The sequence below is a fragment of the Xiphophorus hellerii genome, chromosome 4 (genome assembly GCF_003331165.1).
Source record: "Xiphophorus hellerii strain 12219 chromosome 4, Xiphophorus_hellerii-4.1, whole genome shotgun sequence".
Taxonomy (NCBI): domain Eukaryota; kingdom Metazoa; phylum Chordata; class Actinopteri; order Cyprinodontiformes; family Poeciliidae; genus Xiphophorus; species Xiphophorus hellerii.
The window spans coordinates 23,386,026-23,409,322 of NC_045675.1; the positions used below are offsets into that span (position 1 = coordinate 23,386,026).

At 39.6% G+C, this 23,297-nt stretch overlaps 2 protein-coding genes across 4 annotated transcripts; both read right to left on the reverse strand.

Moving 5' to 3' along the window:
- Positions 1–306: 306 nt before the first annotated feature.
- Positions 307–13,913, reverse strand: tmem39a (transmembrane protein 39A). 3 transcript variants are annotated; one of them, XM_032561133.1, is made up of 9 exons: positions 13,763–13,913; positions 9,498–9,660; positions 7,279–7,501; positions 7,099–7,182; positions 6,834–6,988; positions 5,279–5,636; positions 4,969–5,156; positions 4,751–4,871; positions 307–2,700 (listed from the first exon to the last, which is right to left on the reverse strand). In XM_032561133.1, exons 2-9 carry the CDS (start codon positions 9,608–9,610, stop codon positions 2,461–2,463), a joined length of 1,482 nt encoding a protein of 493 aa, XP_032417024.1. In that variant the 5' UTR covers positions 9,611–9,660; positions 13,763–13,913; the 3' UTR covers positions 307–2,460. The 3 variants fall into 3 exon arrangements, with proteins under 3 accessions (XP_032417024.1, XP_032417025.1, XP_032417023.1); XM_032561134.1 differs by having other exon boundaries at positions 7,279–7,498; positions 13,620–13,913; XM_032561132.1 differs by having other exon boundaries at positions 13,620–13,912.
- Positions 13,914–16,404: 2,491 nt separating this feature from the next.
- Positions 16,405–22,999, reverse strand: LOC116718959 (immunoglobulin-like domain-containing receptor 1). Its single transcript, XM_032561270.1, has 9 exons — positions 22,715–22,999; positions 21,910–22,080; positions 20,552–20,701; positions 20,144–20,263; positions 19,904–20,050; positions 19,635–19,757; positions 18,924–19,105; positions 17,387–17,977; positions 16,405–17,273 (listed from the first exon to the last, which is right to left on the reverse strand). The coding sequence occupies exons 1-9, from the start codon at positions 22,758–22,760 to the stop codon at positions 17,235–17,237; spliced, it is 1,569 nt and encodes a 522-aa protein (XP_032417161.1). The 5' UTR covers positions 22,761–22,999; the 3' UTR covers positions 16,405–17,234.
- Positions 23,000–23,297: the final 298 nt, after the last annotated feature.

Consider the following 23,297-nt stretch of genomic DNA (forward strand, 5'->3'; position numbering starts at 1 on the left):
TGCATGCATCCGCAAATTTTACCTTGTCAGCTCAGTCTAGATTCAGATGAGGCTTTTCTAAAAGTCAGACTACAAAAATGTAAAAACCGATCCTTAAGAAAAAAAAAATATATATATATATATACAGTACAGACCAAAAGTTTGGACATACTTTCTCATTGAATTCAATGAGAAGGTGTGTCCAAACTTTTGGTCTGTACTGTATATACATATATATATATATATATATATATATATATATATATATATATATATATATATATATATATATATATGTCTTTATCTTCACACTGAAAAAAACTCAACTAGTTTGAACATAATTACTTTATTTCAGGTGTCAGAATATCCAGAAATGATTTGCAGAAGCTGAATATTGTCAAAAGCTGAGATATGAGGATCGGGTCCTATAACTTCACCATCGGTGACGCGCTGAATAAACAGGAATCTGAACCTGGATCCTGGGATTTGGCACACTGAAACCAAAACAGAACCCCCCTCCCCCAAGTCTTATTTTCAGTTTGAAACAATTGAGTCGCATTATCATTTTGTAAAATTTTATGTAAATTCATATAAGATCAAATACATTTCACAGCAATGGGATCAAAAGGTCAACATGTAATCTGTCAACATACAGACTGATCGCTTTTTCTTTTTTCGACCTACTTTGGAGTTGCCAATTGGAAAGGAGTAAAGATAGAGCATTGAAGTAAACTAAACAGATGCAGAACCTAAAACCCTTAAGCAATGTTACTCAGTTATGGGCGAGTGAAAAGACGGGAGAACCACAACATTCAAAACCAATATTTCAAATCACCGTACTCTTAAGGCTGGTTGGAATCAGCTACACAAACATGCAATCTCAACAGAACCATTTCGTTGGTGATATTTACTACATTCGTGTGAAAAATGTGAAACGCATAAAGCACCGAAGAGCAAACCTAAGAAGAAAACTGGCACTTGTATTTCTCATTAAGTTTAACCGAAGATTCAGGAGTTTCATTTCTCTCAATGCTGAAACTAACGAAGGTGGTAGCGACGGAGCTCAAACAGAAAAGGCAACAAAGAACATGAGGCTGCTCAATGAGTGAGACGAAACAAAAAGTGACCTTTGTTTGGAAACTTTGCATATAGGAACTGGAAATGTTAGAAATGCATTTCCTGCCAGCTTTCACTTTGGCTTTCCCCCCAACCCAACAGTAGCTTCTTCAGATCAGTGTGTGAAGACAGCTTTTTCATGTTGCAGTGGAAACCAGGCGCTGGGACAGCCAAGAACATCTCTTTATTCGCCACGTTCTCTTCATTTTCTCCACTCTAACCCAACAAAACAGCTAAACTGGACGTTTTACCGTTACAAGTTGTACCATCCTCCCATTTAATTCCCATTCAGGAGTTAAAGTGTTGTGGAATCAACCTATGAAACAGAAACCTACACTGTCACAGAAAGTTGAATTTAGCAGGTCAAATTTAGGTCGGCCATCTGTCAGAGCTTTGAACTAAATAATGCACCTGTTGACGGTACATGCGAGCGCTACGGTTTGGCCACAGGTGGAGCTGTAGCTGATGTGAAGAGAGGGGAAACAAACATTTAGCGCAGTTTAATCAAATTAGCTTTTTTTGTAGACTTCTAGGATCAGTTTTCCTCCAGTTGTACTTAGTTTGATATTGCTGACAAAACCAAACAAAACTACTAAAAAAATCTGCTTTAGAAATAGTTTGTCATTTTGAAATTTATATATTTTTGGGTATAGTCGGATAAAAAGTCACTCATGTTTGTATGGGTGAGTTATTCAAATAAAACATGAAAAAGCCAGCAGAGCCCACATTACAGCTGCATACTTCAGCTTTATTTTGATTATACTAAGGAATTTAGTTATGATCCCAAAACAAAATAAGTGACCTTTCCCATCCAACTCTGCCAATGAGAACATTTGGTACAAAATTACAAACTATTTTAAAAGCAGAATCTAAGGGTTGTCACAAATTGCAGCATTGATGCTGAAATGATCAAACCTGTTGCCTCCCAAAACACTGGCTGCCTGCAGAGAAAAGAGTCTGGGTTGAAGCAAATAATAATAACAAGAAGAAACAACAACAATCTGGATCTCAGGCACAAATCCTTCCTCTCATCTCGAGTTCCCCACTTTATTAACAGTTTAGGGCCACATCTGATGTGTGAGTGGCCGCTTGCACTTGAAGTATCTTTGGTGAAAGTCACCCCCAGGCATTCCCCGACTTCCCCGTCGTCTGGCAACAACGTAACAACATGCTAATGTCAGAGCGGTAATGCCCGGTGTAACACGAAATAGTATACAAAATAAAAATATTCTTTTAAATAGGCATATACAAACATCGCATTAAAAATAGAACCGTATCAAAAACACAGTTATTGAGTTCACAGTCTGCACCCCCTCCGGCCCACAGCTCCACATCCAGAGTTTGTAGGTGAGGTTTTGCTGTCCTTTACTGCGACTTGAGCCCCGAACTGTTGGAGGACAGAGGGTAGGAGTAGGCTTTGCCCAACACTATGCGATCTCGAAGAAGTTTAAAAAGCACGTAATAGTTGCAGAGCAGAATAAGCCCCAGGGACAGCGTGTGGTTCCAGCGCTCAGAGCGCAGCAGAGAGTATAACTGGTACAAAACCACGCTGGACTCGATCCCGATCAGCAGGTTTAAGATCCGCAATGGCTTATGAAACAGGAACTGCAAGGACACAGAGGAGAATTGAGAATAAAAATTACTTTGGGTTTACTGGGTCAAAATAACCGAGGGCTTAACAATTTCTGTTTCAAAATTAAGATGAGTATTTCATTAAACTGACATTTTGTGCTGCGTCTGCGCCTCTTGTATATTCACAGAAGTAATTATTGGTGAGAATAGGAGAATTTTTCTAGACTATGGTGTGTTCATGCAGACCAGGCATAGATTTCTAAAAGCAATGAAGTGGTGACACGCTTCCTGCATGCTAGCTATCGCTTTCTGTTTTGGAACTACAAGATCAAGAGTGTGGAGTGTTTCGATATCGGAACTGCTTTGTCCCGACTAGGACGGCATTAAACTTTACATGCTAGTGGAAAGTGTATCGGCTCAGAGGAAATAATAACTGTCAAATAAAACTGTTTTACAAGAGCCCTTCCAAAACAGCTAAAATAAAGCACAGCCCCGCTCTAATATGCTCACTTTGAATTATGTTGTGCATTTAGCCTTTAGTGCTACCTGCCGACCAGGGGTATTTTCTAACATTTGTGTACATTTCAGAGCCTGTGTGGGTGCAGGAAATTTTAGAAACAAATTAAAAATCTGATCTTGTGAAGTGAGCAGAACAAATGTTGTAATTCTCATTTTAATTGTTTGGCTGTTGTGGAAATTCAGGGTAATTTACTACATTTTTTATTAGATATTTCTGATTTTTCTGTTTCTTTCAAAGACTATAAACCTCCCCTCCCCCAAAAGTTGCACATAAATTCAAATCCACCATCTGAGCAGGTTTCCTGTGGGTTTCCAGTGCATTAAAACCTTATTGGTAAAATTTTGAACTCAAGTTTTGAAGTGGAAAGTATAGATAGTGATATTTAGGTTACATTCGATTCACAATTATTGTAAAGACGCTCAGTTAATTTTTTCTTCTAAAATAAATTTTCTTTAAAAAAAAAAAAAAGAAGCTTAAAATGCAAGTATTTTTTTAACAAATCTAATCCGACCTACATTTATCTGTTTTGACTTTTACCTCCTGCTTTCTCACTACAATGTCTTTGACTGGTTAAAACGTTGTCATAGTTTCTGCTTGTCACATAAATAACGTGACATTGTCACACAACCTTTAGACATCAACTCATCAACATTGATGATGATGAATTGTTTTATTTTAGATGATCTTATTTTTTAAATACACTGTTTTTTTCCCTTTTGATGTTAAGCAGGGCCATAATTTGAAGGCTGTGGTTCGTCATGTGGGTGAAGTTTTATTTGTGTTTTATAATCTCTTTAATGTCAAAACTTCTTGTACTGGAGAAGTAGTTGACAGAGCGCATGCACCATGTGCAGAGGCTGCAGACCTTGCTCTATTCGGCTCTATTCCCATTTGCTGAATATTTTTTGCCCCTTCTCTCTCCTTTATGTAAAATCAACTCAAACGTCCAGAAAACAAAACAAAAAACCTCGTACTGGACATACAGCACTGTTGAACGTATTCTTCCCTTTACAGATTTCTTCTACTTTTGCTCTTGACTCACACAGACAGAAGTTGTTGCACCAACGAAAGCAGAAGCTATCCACTTTCTTCCGTTCCCATCACAAATATTGCTAAATTGTAAAATCAGGCAGAAATTAAACATGTTTATGGCTCCATCCACCTATTTTCACACATTTGGCCTCCTTTTTCCAAATATGCAACACTTGAAAATAAGACATGCAATTAAACCAGCTTTACATATTCACCTTAGGGAAATTCATTTTTCTAAATGCTCTATTATTAAAAAAGGGAACTGGTAAAAAAAAAATTGCATTTTTAATTAACTTTTGCCTTCACTGATTACCTTACAGTTCAAAACTCATTGGGGGAAGTTCAAAACTGCATGCATTCAGTTTTTTTGTGGTTATGTTCATGTAAGTTAAAGGCCCCATTTTCATCAGGATCAAATGCTGGCCGAATACAAATCTAAAAAGCACCAATCCTCACTTCCCCATTTCGGGTTTTTTTCCAAGAACACATGAATATGTAACTGGGTCCGACTAAACAAAATGAGATACTCACATAAAACCTTGAATGGGAAACATCAGAGGGAAGCGCAACATTATAGGATCCAACAGCTTTATATAGACATCGACTGTGTCGTACCAACACCCCCTGGGGCCAAACAGTGCTTTCTGACCACCTGAAAGACACCGACACCACACAAACCACAAACATCAGCTTCATTTGCCTCTGTGAGAATAACATTGTGTGTGTGTGTGTGTATGTTGGACACCTACACATGCTGAGGTGTGTTACTGTATGAACCGGGCTCCAGTTTCTGCCAGCGGCCCAGGTGAGCCGCCGAGCGATGGAGCAAGTCGCAGTAGCTGGGAGGCAGCAGTTGGCTCATCAGCATCACAAAGGCGTTGATCCACACCATAATCAGATGCTCACAAGACCAGCGCATGTCGTAGTACTGTGTACTCTGTTGGAAGGAAGGGAATCAGATTAGTTTTAACTTGGCCAAAAATGAAGGTACAGTTATTGAACAAATGGAAGGCTGGGTATGAACCGGATGAAAGGACTTCATGTCAAGAAAACACCAACCTTGACAAAGCAGAGAGGCAAGAAGGCTACATAGTAAGCACTGAACAGTGAGTTGAATAGCACTTCTTTGATCCGCCGGTTAAAGTCGCTTTTCAGCTCCTCCACCTCTGCTCGAATCAGCTCGGGCGTGTCCGAGTGTATGTGCTGCGGGCAGGTGTGAGTGGGCATGTGTGGGGGGCTGGAGAACTGTTCTCTGATGTTCTCCCGCAACAGGAAGAGGAAGTCGCGAGGTCGGAAGAGCTGGGTCTCTGCGAGGTCGGCCTGCTGGTGTTCGGAGGGGTATTCGCAGTCAGATCCCGGCGCTTGGCTTTTCCCTCCTTCCTGATGGAAGCAGCAGAGTGGGACGTACACGCCGAATCTGAAGAGGACAGCGAGTGAAGCGAGAGGGGGAAACAGAGAAAGAAGGAGATTCACATTATGTGTAACGTGAACACATCATGCATCTTTAAAATGTTGAGAGACACCAAGGGAGAGCAAATTGCATTTTCTGGCTCCATTAGCACATTAAACGGAAAGAGTCCCTGGCATTATTGAACTGTTGTGGATAAGCAGATCAATTAGCAGCTTTGTAAATCTTTCCTTGTAAAGATTTCTGATGAAGATACATTTTTACTAGCAATGGCAATTTATCAGATGCAACTGTGAAAATATGCTTTGTTTTGCTTAGGTAAGTGCTTAAAGGACAGTAATGGGAAAAGCACTGAATAGAAATCTTGTTCCAAGTAAACTAATCCAGTTCAGGCTTTACTGAAGTATTTTAGATTCTGGACTGAAGGTGATTAAGTGTAGACCTGTGTAATTAATCACGTAATGAGTTAAAACAAGCTGAATAATCTCCATTTACATGATTTATTGTTTTCTCACCTCACTCTTTCTACCAAAACCTGGATGACAAAAGTCTTCAGTGTGGTGGTTTTGTCTCAACTAGACCTTTTTTTAAAGGACAAATTTATTTACTGATACCGCATAATTAATTTTGTCGTTTCTGTTGCAATAACGAATTTTGGATGATTAGAATGTCTTCCAGTTCCAGTGTCAAAATGTTCATTAGAATTTCAATTAATTGATTTTTGAGAATGAGTTCCTGGATTATTATGCCATTACTATTGTCTGACTTCAAAACAACAGTATTATCATTTATCGCAATAACTTCTGGGACAATTTGTCATCCAGCAAATTTTGTTGTCACGACAGTCCTAATTCCACTGGTGGACCTGAGAGTGGAAGTGTGTGGGAGTGGGGTGCTCTGTGAGAGGGAGCTTTGTGAAAATTGGCTCCATTTTGAATGAGCAAGCGTTTAGGCACAAGCGATTAAAGGATTCCTCAAACATGTAAGAAAGAATCAAAGCAACATTTGTATGTTTTTAACCAGGGAGTAACATTATAAGATATTAGGCTCAAAAAAGTGGATTTTATATTATACCCTCCTTTAATAAACAGTCTGATGGCAGACTTTCTGACTTTACCTCCCAACAGTCAGTATAGGTGTAAATGTCTGAAATTAAATATTAGGCAAGCACAGTGCTCTAGACAGTGATCTGCTCTGAGGACTCACGGGTATCCCAGGAACAAAAGGTTAAGGACAGAGTGGTTCCTGCACAGGTTGACCAGCGTCCAGCAGAGCACCCAGCCGCACATGGTCAGCAGGCTGAGCCGGGCAGTAATAAGTACTATGTAGCGGAACAGGGACCCTCCACTGCTCTGAGACACCTGGAAAAAGAAAATAAAAGTGATCTAACAACTACTTTACAATCATCAAGGCACATTTTGCAACTTTTGGATTAGAGCGCCAGCCAGCTGTCTGAATACAGTATGTTTACCTCTGACACAATGGTCCAAACAAGCCTCCTGGCTAACATAACAGTGATGAAGATAGCCAGGTGGTAGTCCATTAGATGAAAGTTCTACAAGGAGAACAGAGTTTGTTTTTCTACATTAGAAAAACATTTAAAAAAACCCATTGTTCTACATTAACTGAACTAATGTCTATGTAATCTCACAAGTGAGGTAGAGGCAGCCGGGTGACTGTAGGGGTACCACCACACCGTCCTGTAGATGTTGATGTACTGGACGAACAAAGCAACCAACAGGTAGAGAAAGAGCAGGAACTCAAACAGGAAGCTGCTGTCCAACGGCAGCTCGGGGATCCGCGAGTGACGGACCGGCTCCGGAGTGATGAGAGTAGAAATAGGCGGAGCAGAAAGACCCACCGAGTTACTGCTTCTGAAAGAAGTCCAAGTAAACAGTGCATTTTACTGTAGTCAAATTACACCTTCAGTAAATTGTAGAGACTAAAACTCCCCAAAACATTTAGTTAAATTTGACTTCCTCACAAACAGTGAAAGACAACAAATGAAATACTGGAAACATAAGCATGTGATTTAATAATCCTCACAGCTTCATAACAAAAAGTGAAAATGACCAAGTTCAACAAGTTTATTAATCAGTGTGCTAAAGTTTTTTCATAACAAAAATCCACAATTTTTCTGTGTCAAATTTCTAGCCTTTGCCTGGACTTCTTTTTATGAGATTTGACAACAGAATCTTGACCTTGAACTTGCTCTAGTAGCAGTGGGATCCTATTACCAGCAGGCTCCACAACACTGGAAAATGAAATGCTAAATTTGGTGTCAGATTTTCAATGTGGTGAGATACTTCACTTCTTTTGTGACATTTTGACTGATTTACTTGGTCTGCTGTTACCTTGAAACCTACTGCACACCTTCTCATGAATACATTTAATATTTGAAACAAATCTGCAATTTCAGGAGGATCCTAAACATCCTAGAGACAGCAGAGTTTAATCTCATTCTGGTGTAAAGCGATCTTCATATCCAGGACCTCGAGGTCTGGTTCGATGCGTCTAAAAGTTCTGCAACTTTTAGATGCGCCACCGCTTCAACACAGTCGAGTCAAATAATGAGGTCATCGCCACGACTCTGGAAAATTTGACTGCATACAGGTGGTGATTCATCGATTTGATTCAGGTGTGTTGGACCAGGGGTGCAGCTAAAAGGCACCAGAGCTTGAGGCCTGGATGTGAAGACCCTTGGCCTACAAGTTCAGTTGACAACTTCTCCATCAGTCCTTGTAGTTGGACGGACAGAAAAAGCTCAGCCTTATTTATTTACAAACTGGGTAGGAACCACCACGAGATTGTGACTAATTACTTCTCAAGAATAATGTTACCTGGTCGAACAAGTTCAACTGACACCACAATATTGAAAAGCGTGTCTGAACTGATCATTTGAAAGCTACATGTGTTAAAACAGACATAATCTGTAAAACGTACAAATTATATCCAAGTTACACAGGGTAAGACTAAACTCTGGAATAACAGAATGTTATTTTGCTTTTGAAATTTCTCCATTTGCATAATGGTGGACCTATTTTTGGTGGCCGACCAAAGCTGGTAACTGTGCAAAGGTTTGACAAGCAGAGCGTTTAAAACGGGGAAAGACAGAAGGAGCTTCCATTAAGAAGTCCTGATAGAGACACGACGATGTGGCGACCGTCCTGACACAGCTGTGGTGGCTGAAACACTGACAACACATGCAAAGGTTCAAATGTGGAAGGTGCCACAGTGACGAGAAGAAACTCATCATGCAGGGCCAGAGGGATTATTCAAAACCCATCCTCTTATCTGATTCGCAGTTAAAAGAAAACGATGCCAAGCTGTTGATTAAATATCAAATTTCAATGATTTTTTGTAAACAGGGCCAAAACGTGTTGTATGACAGGTTCAAATTACAGCAGGACAGTTTTTTATATATAGTTCTTTATCAAAATCTGATTCACTGTTAGAGCTAGACATGGTAGCAGCTGGATAGTTTGGCCAAAATTACATCACATAGCAACAAATGTTTGCCTTGGAAACAACAATTCAGATTTTTGCCACTAATCTACTTCAGAACTACATTCACCAGGAGGAAAGTCGTAGTTTTTTATATTTACAGTTGTGAGAATTTTTAATCAGAATTTTGTAAAACCAAAGACAGCTTGTTTATTTTTTCTTTAATAATCAATAAGATATTGTTAAAGCTCTTTAATTCATTTTCCTGCAAAAAAAAGTCCTTGTATCAACACAGCAAACACCGCCTTGACACAGTTTGTGTTTTATGTTCTTTTCTCCACTTATTGACTATGTTGAGCTCCATGTTCTAAACAAAGTCCTGTTGCAGCAGCTCCAAGTGTCCTCAAAGCTGCATATGTGCATTACCTGTTCCTGAGGCCCGTGCCATTGCTGACGCTGCCTCCGACCAGAGTCTGCAGGGACGGCAGAGAGGAGCGACTTAGCTGCTGTCTGCTGGGACCCCTGCGGCCTCCTGGCATGGTCGCCAGTTACCGTTCCTCTCAAAAACCCACCATGTACTTCAAGGTCACTGCAGGGTGTAACGAGGAAAACAAAAGGTTCAATTAAAAAAAATTAATAAAAAAAAAAAACGGGTAGGGGGAACAAAACAGGTCATAAAAAAGCAATTGAAAACCAGCAAACCTGAAAGGTAAACAGTAATTAGCGTAAGGATGGGAGACATTAACTTTACAACCCATATGTAATAAGTACACGTTCGAGAAGTTAATTAAGTGAGAAAAAATAAGCTGCACAGATGCTCCTGTTTGCCAGTGGGCGGGTTCCCAGTTGTTAATGCATTTATGTGTCATCACTGTAAAAACTAAATGTCACGTTAATGGTGGTGAAAACGCCACCATGATTAAATCTGACAAGATTTTCTACAGAACTTTCTTACTTAACTTTGGGGACTGCCTGTAACTATTTTCACGTTCCTAAGCAAAAAATAAACATAGTAAATCTGCCACGCCATGGCAAAAGTTCAGGAAAAAATACTTAAGAGTATTTTGTGAAAGTGGATTGTGTTTTTTTTTTTTTTTTTTTGGCTTTGGATTGGGATGTAAACAAAGATCTTTACTACAACATCCAGGCTGTAACCAGCATAAAGACAAAGAGATTTATGTCAGATCTGTCCGAGTTTCAACTCAGCTTGGCAACGGACCGGCGTAGATCTTACAGACCAAACAAAGCAGCTTTCTGCAGATGGAACTTCATTGAAACTCTGTTTGTTTCCCATGTCGCTACCGACACAACCTCATCCAAAGCCTCCCTTATTGCAACATCCCTGGTTTTTGTCAAATAATATCTCAATGACACAAACGGAGCGACCCCCAATTCTCAGCGGGAAAAAAAAGCAGCCCTGCCTGGCTGAGCTCAAACTGGAAAACAACTGGCTAGAAGTGTTTGTAAAGTTAACTTTAAAAAAAAAAACAACTGACAAATACAGGAGCAATTTACCTTCATTGTGTTACTATGTACTAAGTACTATGTGTCTGACACAGAAAAAAAACAATGTAGTAAAAAACAAACAAACAAAAAAAAAGCTTTTGGGTCAGACTTTATTACAGTAGGAAAGTTGCAGGTATAACTGCGGTATAGTAACCAGTAATGTGCTGCATTTATAGAGCAAGCAGGAAAACACACACAGTAAAATGTCTGACTGGAACATAGACAACAATTATGTGGGCACTTTAATACTTTTTGGAAAGTTTGCAGGTTATTAAAATACTGCAAAGTTCAGAAGCTGCCTTAAATATTTTTCAGCCCCTTTGCAAAGTTGGCACCAAATGTGACACTTTAATTAAAACAATGAACTGTGTATCCCTACATCCCAATTGATGGGGGACTTTTACTTATCTTAAAATTAATTTTAAATTAAAAGTGTTTCTTCCAAACCAAATTTAAAAGCCCCAGCGAAGGCAAAATCAACTCGCATAATAAAAAAATAATTGACAGTCTCTATTAATGGCAACAAGATTTATATTATGTCCATGTTAAAAAGAAAAAAAAGCAAAACAACAAAACTGTCTGATCTCTGAAATGCTACCCTAGTTGAAAAAACAAAAGTAAGTTTAGTGTATTAAAATAAATCCTCTTTACTCATATTTGTCTGAGTTCATGTAAATTGAATCTTAATATATTTACTGTTGTCGCTATTCACTAAGGATTTAAAACAAATCATTCATAACTTGTTTCTTCCTCTATTTTACCTCTTACGTATTTCCACTAAGTAGACTTGTAATGTCTCAAGCAACTGATCAAACCTGTGGCTGACAACAAGTGAAACATCACAAATTTAAGCTTCGGAAACTTAAGAAGAAAGTTGTTGACAACGCATCTACAAATACGTAAACATTAGGAAGCACATGAGGCAGCACCTCTTAATTAGGTCAAGTTATGAGTGGCAGATGTTGTTGTCCTGGTGCAAAGGTTATTTTTAACGGGAAAAGTAATCTACTGAAATGAATTGAAGTGTTATAGAAGGGTTTTAATTAAATTAAATTGTGCTTCTTGTGTTTGAATGCCACTGTCTTGACTAGAAAACCACATGTGGTAGAAATCAGATTTTAAACTGTGGCGTTCACTTTGCCACAGAGCAACACAGAAAATCCTTTCTGCCTGTAACCATCAGGCTTTAAGACGCCCAAGTCTGAGTTACTTATAAAGTATATTCCATCTATCCATCTTAGATTACATGTAGCAGAACTAATAAGAACATTTTGCTGGTAATTTCCAGGTAAATCTCAGTATATGGTGGACAAATACTGGCGGCTGCCTTAGGTGAGTCCAAATTCCCTCTGAAGTCCCAACTTCAGTGTGAAATTCAAAACCTAGTAGGATCTGCCGAATTGTTTTCCTCGGCTGCTTCGGAGCAACGCAAGACAGCAATGAATTCTTCTGCATTTTGTATTTTTAAACCCTGAGGCAACATGTTCACTGAGGAGGCTGTATAATATTCAGAGTGTGACCAAGACAAATAAATCTTTTCTTGCTCATTTAATCACACGATGTGCACAGTTAAGGTCTGCTTGTGCTGCAATAAATGATAGCTAATCATTTAAGCACCATGCACTCATGCACCGTGATGCCTGTAATATGTGATGCCTGTAATATGCGCTTAATGCAGCGCAAAGCGTTGTAGAAGGCAGAGAGGCGGCGGTGGTCAAGTCATTAAGAAAATATAGGTGTCAGCCAGAACTCCCCACTTTTTTCAATAATAAGAAAAGGACAGAAATATTTTTAATTATTTTTCCCAGCAGCTTGAATAGACGAGTCTCCGGTCTGTTTGCTATGAGCTGAAAGCCAAACACTGTTTAATTACTTCTTTATCCATATCAAGGTGAAATTGTCAACAATAATCAATATCGTCGCACATTTTTCTAATACAGTGGAGCCCTAACCACCAAGTTCTACATACAAGGCGGCCATACCGGATTTTGATGTTGGACCTCTGACTTTCGCACTTGGGATTTTGTCACCTAGAAAATTTCTGTCAATGTTTCAAGTTTTAAGATGTCAACTTTAAAAAAAAAAAACAACACACTAGTTCCTTCAACCAATTCTGCAGTTCCACTGTTTTTATATAATTACACTTAAACTGTAGTAGCAGTGGTATTTATTGAGGCAGTACTTTAAAAATAAAAGTTGGAGATCCGCTGTTTTCTGGTCGACAAAAACCAAGCGCTTAAAACAAGACATTTGAATCCCTATGTTAAAACAAGCTGTGAATACAAGCCCAACCAAAACATAATCTGTAAGACCCGATTCAATCGTCACATAAAAGGGGCTTCATTGTGTGTTTTGTGCATATTTTTTTCTTCTTCTCATCATGTATTTTACATGTTATTATGTTAACTAATCAAGCCCGTTTTCCTTGCCGTTGTCACACAAAGCAGAGGCTGACAGCATCCAGCCTTTGAGTGAACCAACATCTCCTCTATGCTGATGTACTTTATGAAACATTGTGGAGATGCTGATAATGGGGATGACGCGTAGCAGCAGCATTAGGCTGTTTGAGCTGCATCTACAAACAGGAAACAGACGTTAGCATGCACGCAAACACACCACAAGGGACCCGAACTACAGCTGTAAGTCAAAAGTGAAAACAGGAACTGTTGACTACAGACATTAACTACAATGACTCGGTCTTTGTATGCAACCGCGCGCCTCTCTTTTGGGCTTTCAAGTGGCTTTTGGAGATGATGACGTCCTGAACCGATGCACTTGTTGGGACTCTGCTGTTTTCTTTCCTCGAAGGAACATTTTTGCTGTGAGGTGTTTTATGGCCACCGACTTGCTAAGACATGCACTAAAAGCTGCTTGCGTGAATCATGCCATAAGGCAGCGTTGTCAATTTGTTCACCCCACGGAAAACTTGCGAGAACACTTTATAAAGCTTGCTTTGTACAAAGACACACGCGTGAAGCTGCTAGCCCGCTGTTCAGCCTGTTGGAGTAAATGAGCAGCATTTTAAAAGCTAGGTCTACTCACACAACATCGACAACATGCGGAGGGCTGAACTGAGCCGAGCGAGGATGCATCAGTCAGTTGTGTGACGAGTCCAGACAGCAACGGGCATTTCTCCACCTCCCAGCTTCAATATCCAACACTATGCGGCCGTGGCGACGACTTACAACGGCAACGGCGACGCTGGGGGGTCGCTCTCTCCTCCTCTGGAAACATAAAACGGCTCTGAAAGTTAGTGCTGGGCTGGAGGAGCAACAGTGTGAGTGCGCTGCACAGAGACCGACGTGGCAAAGCAGCACCTCCTCTGCTCCCGTCGTCATCCAAACGCGACTCTGAAGAGCTACCCGCTGCATGGTGACTGGGACGAGAGCCTCGGCCGGTTCTTTTCTGGGACCCGAATCATTTGGCTCAGCTCACCTGGAAAAGTGAATTCTTTCCGCTAGAGATGTTCACTTAGTTTTGCTCCTTAATTTGCAACTAAGACCAGCTTTGATGTTCATTGAGAATATGTCAATTCACAAAGGTAGCTCAGTTATAAAAAAAACAAGATTTTTTTTTTTTACCCAGGGGTCTTTTTTTGTGTGGTGTCCCTTATATGAAAGAAGGCTGACAGGAAAGGGGGAAGACATACGGAAAATATCGTCGGGTCCGGGAATCGAACCCGCGACGAGGACTCAAAGCCGCCAAACATGGGTCGCGCTGTCCCCTACGCCACCACGGCACGCCCATAACCTTATATCTTTTTATAAGGTTTTTTTTTAATACTATAGGTTATTATTTCAAAAGTAACCTATAGTATAAAACACAATACACTTATGTGGTACTTGTTTATGTTGTCTGTTAAAGACCTATATCCCTAATGAGGGCCAAAGCCAGTTCCTAATGTTGCAGATCTCATTAAGGAATAGGAGCTTACCAGTTCTGATTTGCATCTTTGGCAGTATTCTTTAAATTAGAAGCACTGAGCTGTGCAACATATGTAAGCATGCTCCTTTAGTGTTTGTATTCCACATTTCAGGCAGTGTAGGTACTGCTATTGATGGCACACACCAGACATAACACTTTAGGTAATGCAGGTGTGTCAAACTCATGTTCATTTTGGGCCAAATCGAGGTCACAAATATTCTCAAAGGGCCGTTGCAGAATATATTGATAAAACTACCACATTAATAAACTGTTAAAACATTACATTCTGTTGGTATTTGTTAAAATTAAATAGTACTGAGCATCTTTTAATATATTTGGCACTGCACAGACAAAAACTGCTTTGATTTGGCTGCTAAAATAGCATTTCTGTGTGAGGCTGTTTCCTTTAAAGACCTATTTCCTATTTTATGAGGGCCACATAAAAAAAACAATTACGGGCCGATTTGGGCCCCGGGCCTTGAGCTTAACACATACAGTATACTCTAATGCATGCCCTGACCCCCTAACTGTAAAATCCAACATAAATATTGTTAGATTATTATTATTATTATTTTACTAAGACTGGTATTTGAGGAAACGCAAGCTGAACTGGCTTTCCTTTGTACATGCATCTGTCAAAAGTTCACACATGCAAACGTGAGGGAAAATACTTGGAGGCTCAGAGAGGCTTTTTCAAAGAGCAGTATTTATGTACGGACCACACTAGTTGTAATGGCACAATAACATAACGGAAGGACAGAAAGAAAAGAAGAGGCTTAAAGCTGTTCACATAAATGAGTGGGCAAAATGAACAGGCTCAGTCACAGCTGACGCATCACAACTCCAGAAAGCTACATCTGCACAGTCGCAGTTCAGGCACAGTTTGACAGATATGAGTTATGAGCTGGAGATCAAAGGAAAGCGCAAAACGGCACATCAGGTTTATTCCTTGTATCATCAACACAATATTGTTCTGGTTTACAGAGTTCAGGAACACTTGAAATCAAGGTTGTTTTTCCTCTCATCCATGAAGCCACAGAGATGGAAAACGATAAACAGCGGCAGAAAAATAAATAAGACAGACAATCATCCATCTGTGAACTGAGACACACTGAAAGTCAGCTACTCCTTAGTGCACACGGCATCATATCCATGAAAACAGTTAAAGGGAAGATGGAACTGTACAATTGTAGAGTCGTTCTAGTAGAAAAAAAAAATAAATGTAAAAAATATGGGATTTAATTTGCTTTTCAGGCATTCTTAAACGTATCCATAATACATTTACCTCTTTGTGCGACTGCTGTGACATTGTAAGAATAAGTTAGAAAACATTTATTGTTATAACTTTCTTTAAATGTTTTGATTTTATCATTTGTGTCGCTTTATATCACCCTTTTCTGATATATATATGGGTGAAGTTGAAATTTACTAGCTGATGGAAAAAGGAATGAAAACTAGAACCAACTGTGCCATTTGATTTTATATGCAGGAGGTTCTTTTGCAGGGAAATATAGTGAATATTTTGTTAAGGGAGTCTTTATTCCAAACTGAATTTACAGCTGATTTCGTGAAGCTGAATATTTATTCATGCCAGTTTTAAACAATGTTGTGGTGATTTCAGTCACAAACAGGGTGAAGTAATTTTATACAAGACAGATTCATAGATTCAAGCCAAAACAAGACAATTTTTGTCACAATGCTAGTTAAGATTTTGTACCTTTTTCTAAATGACAACAATTTTATATTATTCTAGGGAGGGTGATGTGATACATCTAATATCTGTCAAATGATTCAAAACATCTATAGAATACATCCCTTACCTTCAATCAAGAACAATATCAGCACATTGACAGGGACAGAATATTTTTCTTCAACTGTTAAGTTTCAAGACAGAGAACAATGATACCTAAAAGGTATAAAGTTTATTAATAAATTCACACCAACTGTACATGATTTTAGGAAACAGAGAAATCAAAGGCAACCATATGTTCACAACGTGCAACTATAAAAAAGAAAAAAAAAAAAGTTTGGAGTGTCTCCTACATCACTCAAAATCATCACTTATTTACACACAAAGCTTAATTTTTTTTTTTTCAAGTGAGCACTAAGTGCAAATATGTAATTTATCGCCTCCACAAAGATTTACAAACATGTTCAAAAATAACCCCGACTGCTTTTTGTGGCACAGCTTCCTTCAAAACGTTAAAAATTATATTCATTGCACTCACTTTAAGATGTCCAGCAGATGTAAAAATACACTTAGAAATTTAAGCATAAGGTGGACAAGGGTCTTTTCATATTATGAAGGGTTCAAATAGGTCTAATGTAACAGCTGTAGTTAGTTTTGGCCCTGATTGCAATTGCAAAAGCATTTAATATCATAATATTACCAGGAAAACATCCAACTTGAGGTTTACTTGACATTACACTGACGGTAATCCGTGACTTCGATGCTACCTCAGAGTACTTTAAGCACACAAGCAAGCCAGCAGAGGGGAGTGTTACTCAGAATATTAAACAAAGGAAACCATTAGAAGCTCGCAGTATTTCACACTTTACAGGCTGCGTTGAGTCTTTCAAATAGATTTCCATCTTCTTTCCATCTAATTAGGCAAAAAAGTTAAATGAAAAACTGTTGCGTCGTTCTTTTTAAGTGTTTACCCATAGCCACAAAAGGCAAATGAGTTGTGCACGTTTGCTGAGAGGTCAGAAATTGTTTCCCTGCTGGACAGCTTAGATGACAATGCTGGTGGCGCTCCGGGAACTTTTGTCCTGTGAAGGAGAAAACCACTTTAGATCCACTTCAGAAGTGTGAGGGCAAGCCAAACATTTCATCAAGTCTATTTTGATCATTTCTGTGTTTACTTAAACAATGAGTGCCTTACAGAGTACTCATTCCTCCGTGGTCCTGGTTTCTGTCCTGGCTCGTATTCTGTGTACTTGGGAGGTTTGTCAGCCCAGCCTCCTCCTCCTCTTCTACCCCCTGCTGCTCCTCTCCTGCTGCTGGAGTCATCATCAGAGCCCCATGATCCCCTGGAGCGTCTTGCTGCTGGAGGAGAGTAGTCCCCTCTGGACCTGCTATCAAACAAATCATCCCTGGAACGGGAGCGAGGCCGATCCATGCCCGGCTTCGATCTATTGTGACCTCTTCCGTCCAGGGATTCCTCGCTGTAGCTCCGGGGAATTCCTCTAGATCTGGCTGGAGAGGGGTAACGCCGTCCGCCTGTTGCCCCACGCTCATCGTAGCGGCTAAAGCCACTGCGGTTGCTCTCGCTGGAGCTGGGAGGGCGGGTATTGGGTGCCGGGGGTCTTCCTGACTGCTTCTCCCTGATCGGCGGAACTGTAATGATGCGGCGGTTCATTGGACCGTCATCGAGAGCGGAGATCATACTGGGAGCCCCCGGGGAAAATGGGACATTCATAGGCATGTGCCGGGGAGGAGGAGGCATATGCTGCATGTGGGAGGGTGGCATGGACTGGCAGAAAAAGAAAAATATCAGTTTATTTCACCTTACAAATGTATTCAGTTATGCACAAGGACATTAAATAATGTGAACTGTGAACAAGATCTTTAATCCAAGAAAGTGGGGGGAAAATAAAAATTACATTCTGCATCAGTAGCAAAGCTTACAGATAATCATGCCGGGATAATTCCTACAGTATAAAATAAAGCCAACTCCTACTTTTTACGTGGGAAACAACAACAACAACAACAAAAAAGGAAGCAAAAATTACAGACAAGACTGCAGCTGAAAGATCACCACTTAACATATCAAAAGCTCTTCTTCAACCTACCAGGGATCTGGACAACATGGCTCTCAGGATCATAGAGGTACTCAAACCAAAACGTCTAGGGAAGTCTGAGGCCATGGATGTTAAACCTGGACTTTTAATATCTATAGTTACAAACTACCAAACTTTTAATTCTACTAACTGTACGTTGACATCAATAGGTCCTAAATGAGCAACAATTGAAAACTGAGGCACATGTGGAAAGGAATGGAAACAGTGGGTGGTGATTTCTTTAGAGCACAATAGGAATAATCGAAGGAGCAATTAATGCAGCCGAACTTATGTTTTTAAAGGAAGCACTACGTTGATGCATGCATGTCAGTAGCAATAGCAATGAATCTGTGTTAAAATTATGGACAGTGATCTAGTCTCATTTCATGCAGTGAATTTCAGGCCAAGTCAATAACTAAATAATATTTTATCAGCTGCAAAAAGCTAAATGCTAAAATTATTGTGATAATGTAATCAAAGTGTGTTATTTAATTTGTAATAATTTATATTAGCTTCTAAATAAAAAGCTAAAAGAAGCAAAGAAAATGAATCAAAGCCCACAGGAACAGCAACACATAAAGTCCTATGTAAAGTTCTAATTTAAATATTCGAGGTTAAGCATTAATATGGGGAATATACCTGTAGAAGAGGACTTGTGACATCTATTCCTCGCACCTGGTTCTCCAGGTAGTCGAGCATGTGATTGGTGTTGGCAGAAACATGGGTGCCTTGGACACTGGGAGGGGGCATGCTGTAAGCTATGGGCTGAGGGGTGGGCAGGGGCATTGGCTTTAGAGGGATGCTCTTCCCAGAGACAGATCCTAGAGAGGAAAAAACAAAACACAAGTTCACAGAACAGTTAAAGGAGAGTACACATCCATTAGAAAGCTGATATTTTTTAGCGTCAAACTTTTCCCTTTTTGAATGAAACTTAGTGGATCAATAATAATGCCTCAAAGGCCAAATGGGCTAAAGTGAACTCACAGTTTTAATTTTCTCAGTTTAGTCTTTAGCCAAATTAAGTTACTACCCCACCACCAAACCTCACTGATTGCTTTTTATCAATGATTGCAATGATAAATTGCGATAAAATGTATCATTGCAATGACAAATCAACATTCTTTTAAGAAGAAAAAAAAAATCACAATGACGATACGATAAATGTCCACCGCTTGTTCACAGAACACAGATGCTGATCAGAACCCCAACAAACACTAAAAACACAGCTGTTGTTTAAAATTGTGTTTATAAATTGTACGGATAACAATAAGACACCCATTTGCTATAGAAGTAGGAAAAAACAAATACTAGAATCAGTGAGAAGAAGAAGCAGACAAGTAGCTTGTGCACCTGGATAGAGGGCTGGGTTCATCTGTGAGGACACATGGCTCAGTGGTGCATAAACTTGCTGTCCATTCATCCACGGAGCCATGGCCCTCTGAGCCTCCTTCATCATGCGATGCTGCATAACAGCTGAAAGGTAACAAAGGTAATGTTCAAAATAAGTCAGAACTTTAAAAATAAAATGAGGCAAACAGCATATTCCAAGTAGCAACAGCTATGCTATTTGGGATACGACTTTATTAAATCATTTGATGGCTACATCATGCAACATTTACCTCTTTCAGGACAGCAGCATTTCTGCGGACAGCAGGGACAGCGGACATAGCAGCAGCAAATCTGCGGGCAGCACTGGCAGCAGCAAATACAGATGAGCAAGAGCAGGAGGAGGGCCCCGATGACGATGAACAGCACTGTTAGCCAATCTAGGAGAGAGAAGAAGAAACAGTGGCGTCTGGATGAACTGTGCTACAGAAGGAACCATCCCGGCTGAGAAGCTGACGTTCTCCGTTTCTTACGGTAGACGATGAGCTTGACTTCTTTGTCCGAGTCGCCGGTGGTGTCTCCAGGAGCGTCAACAGCACAGAAGTAAACGCCGTTGTCCCACCACATCACCTCATTTATCACCAAGTCTGCCTCTGTGCAAAAACACACAAATGTACATCAATGTTAAAGTCCGGTTGTCTGGATAAAACTGCCTGTTTGAAACATTTTTTTTTTCTCACATTAGTTGTATTGATGAGTATGGGATGAAGAATGGCATTAAATTTCAATGAAGAAAATGGACTTTATTGATACCCATTACCTCGCAATAGTTTGAGTTAAGTGAAAATATTTTAAGACTGTTCAAAATAATAAAAGGGTGGGATGATAAAGCAATCTCCTAATTGAAATTAAACATCTTATAGAAACTTGTATGGACTCACTATTTTGTATCGAGATCTTTCGATTCCGATATTCAGATCCCAGAATCGGCTCATTGCTTCCTCTCTTCTGGATTACGACTCGAACTGTCCGCTGACTGTCTTGGCAATCGTTAGCCGGGTCCTGTCCCAGCTGCAGTGCAGACTGGTACCCTGTTAAAAACAAAAACAGAGGCATGGCTCAAGTCATAACTGTTTCACTTATTCAATTGTGTGTGCTCCAAGGGTTTCTGAAGTTTTCAGACTCAAGTTTCAAATGTTTGAAGCATTTTTGATACAAATCTACAAATATAGTGATTTTGTGATTGACTTTCAGTAGAATAGAAGATAAGATTTATTCAAAAACAAAGAGCTGAGTCTCAAGTACCGATTGTTTCCCATAATTTAAACTCTACGTATTGATTAGGATGTGAGAAACATAAAAAGACGACTCGCTCTTTTCAAGACTGAACAGGAGTGTTATATTCAACTTGACACTCTGAAGACATGCTCTGTAGCATAATTTCTTGACTTGTAATTTTCTCCTTGTCCTAAATCTAGTTCTATGAAAGATCAATTGTAAAATTTGCAGCATGTCCAACATTAACTTGTTTTAGGTGCAGATTTTGGCATCCAAATTAAGATACGTTAGCTACCGACGCCTGGTGAATGGATGCACCACTGTCTTTGAAAATGCTACATATTTTGTACACAAATATTTTAACCGCAATTGTTGTTTAGGTCCAACACAAATTTTAACTTAGAATTTTGATGAGACATCAATTCATGTCTTAACAAATAATACTTTGCCAACCTTGTCTGTTTCATCAGAAGAAAACAACTGGGTGCTCATCAGTTCACCCCCTTTACCAGTTTTGTGCTCAACTCTTTCAGCTACAAAAAGAAGAAGTCAACCACAAGATGACCTGTTTCCATATTGTTACAATCTTTATCCACTGCAGGGTAACCAATTAAAGTCATTTATCATAATCTGCTCATGGCTTACTGTCAGAAAACGTGGACATGTGACTCAAGTTTTAGCAGGATGTCACTGGGAGATATTTTAGTTTCATCAGGAGTTGTGGTCTGTCATATCTTATATGAACAAACTGGCCAGAACAAGGGTAAGAAGCTCACTCCAAGAAAATAGCATGCAATATAAAAATATTCACAAAAAGAAGCATAAGTGTGAAAGTTGATTTATTTAGCTCTGATTTTTAAAAAAATATTTGAAAGAAATAAACTGGTTCACATTGCTAAAGTACATGGGAACGAAACTGGTTTGATTGCAGGCATGAACTTTAAGTAGGTTGGGAGGAAATGTCAACACCGCCACCAAACACACCACCCGTTTTCTCTGACATGAAATAGATCTACTTTACCTGTGGAGTAGTACTCCAGGACAGGATCCTTGCAGAAGGACTTGAACCTCCAGGTGACAAGAACTTCATTGGGGTTTGCAGACGTGGAGTAATCACAGTTGATAATCACTGAGGCGAACAGAGCTGTGGAGCGCTGTGTCTCAGAAACTGTCACTTGAATACAAGCTGACTCTGTGGAGAAACAGATTAAAGAAGTTTCAGATCAAAACCAACGTAAAAGGTGAAGCTGATTTAGAGGACTGGGCTGTCCTTCCTTTGGAAGCGGCTGGCGTCGAGCAATGTGTGCGGGGCCTCTCTTCCAAACAAGGAGGTCATTTCAGACTGGCAAAACCAGAAAGACGGGTAGTACAGACACAAACACCGGAAATGACTCTCAGTGAAACTGCATACACATCTTTCAAAAAAAACTGGAATTAAAACTCTTTTGGCTTAAAATTAAGTGGTTAAAAGTAAACTGGGCCGGGAAGCAGTGACCTGTAAACATTGTTTATAAAAGCATTTTTTTCCCTCCCCCTATTCTTTTGGACCTGAAGCTAATGAAGCAACAGAGTGGCCGGATAGAAAATGAATGTTAACAGTAACAACAAACAAATGTATTTAGATACAAATAAAATGTGCAAATGTCGACTTGATACCAAATATAGGCTGTTCAAAAGAAGAGTTTCATTTTTATCTATTGAACATCGTCACGTGACCGATACCTTAACTTCAGAAGGTTTAACTCGAAATAAACTAATAACAACCAATTTATATACAAATAGGTTTAATAAACTACGAAGATAGAAAGCAAAAGGGTGTCACTGACCTTTCAGAAGAGACAGTAGGAAGACTGCGGCAAGTATTCTCCACATGATGATAAAATAGACACACACCCCCACACACACACCAGAAAAACAACCTCCGACTCCAAAATGCTCACTCAAACTTCGACCAGGCCACAAATGTTAAAAACTTTCTGAAAAACAAGCAAAGCTAAGACTTTGTTTCCACCTCGACCTAAGACCAGCTAATCATCGTTCCCCTCTACAATTTTTAGCTCCCGTCCTCTTACGCCTGTGGCTGATACTGAGCTCGCCTCTGGCCACACCCCGAAACAGGTGAGCTCATCCGGGGCTGTGACGTAAACAGGTGAACTGAATTCCCCCACAGGCGCCTTATCAACTGTTGGAAAGTAAAACAAAGGCAAATTTGGAAAAGCAGAAACATAAATATGTGATATGTAAGAAAAACCTCCAAGTACAAATAACATCAGCTGGTTTCTCTATGCATCCGTTGTTCTGGAAAAAAATACATTGACACATAATTTTGTAAATCCAGGAAGTTCCACCGGGAGAGTGAAGAGGGAAGCCAAATTACTATAAAGACACAACTTATGAAATAATTGTGAA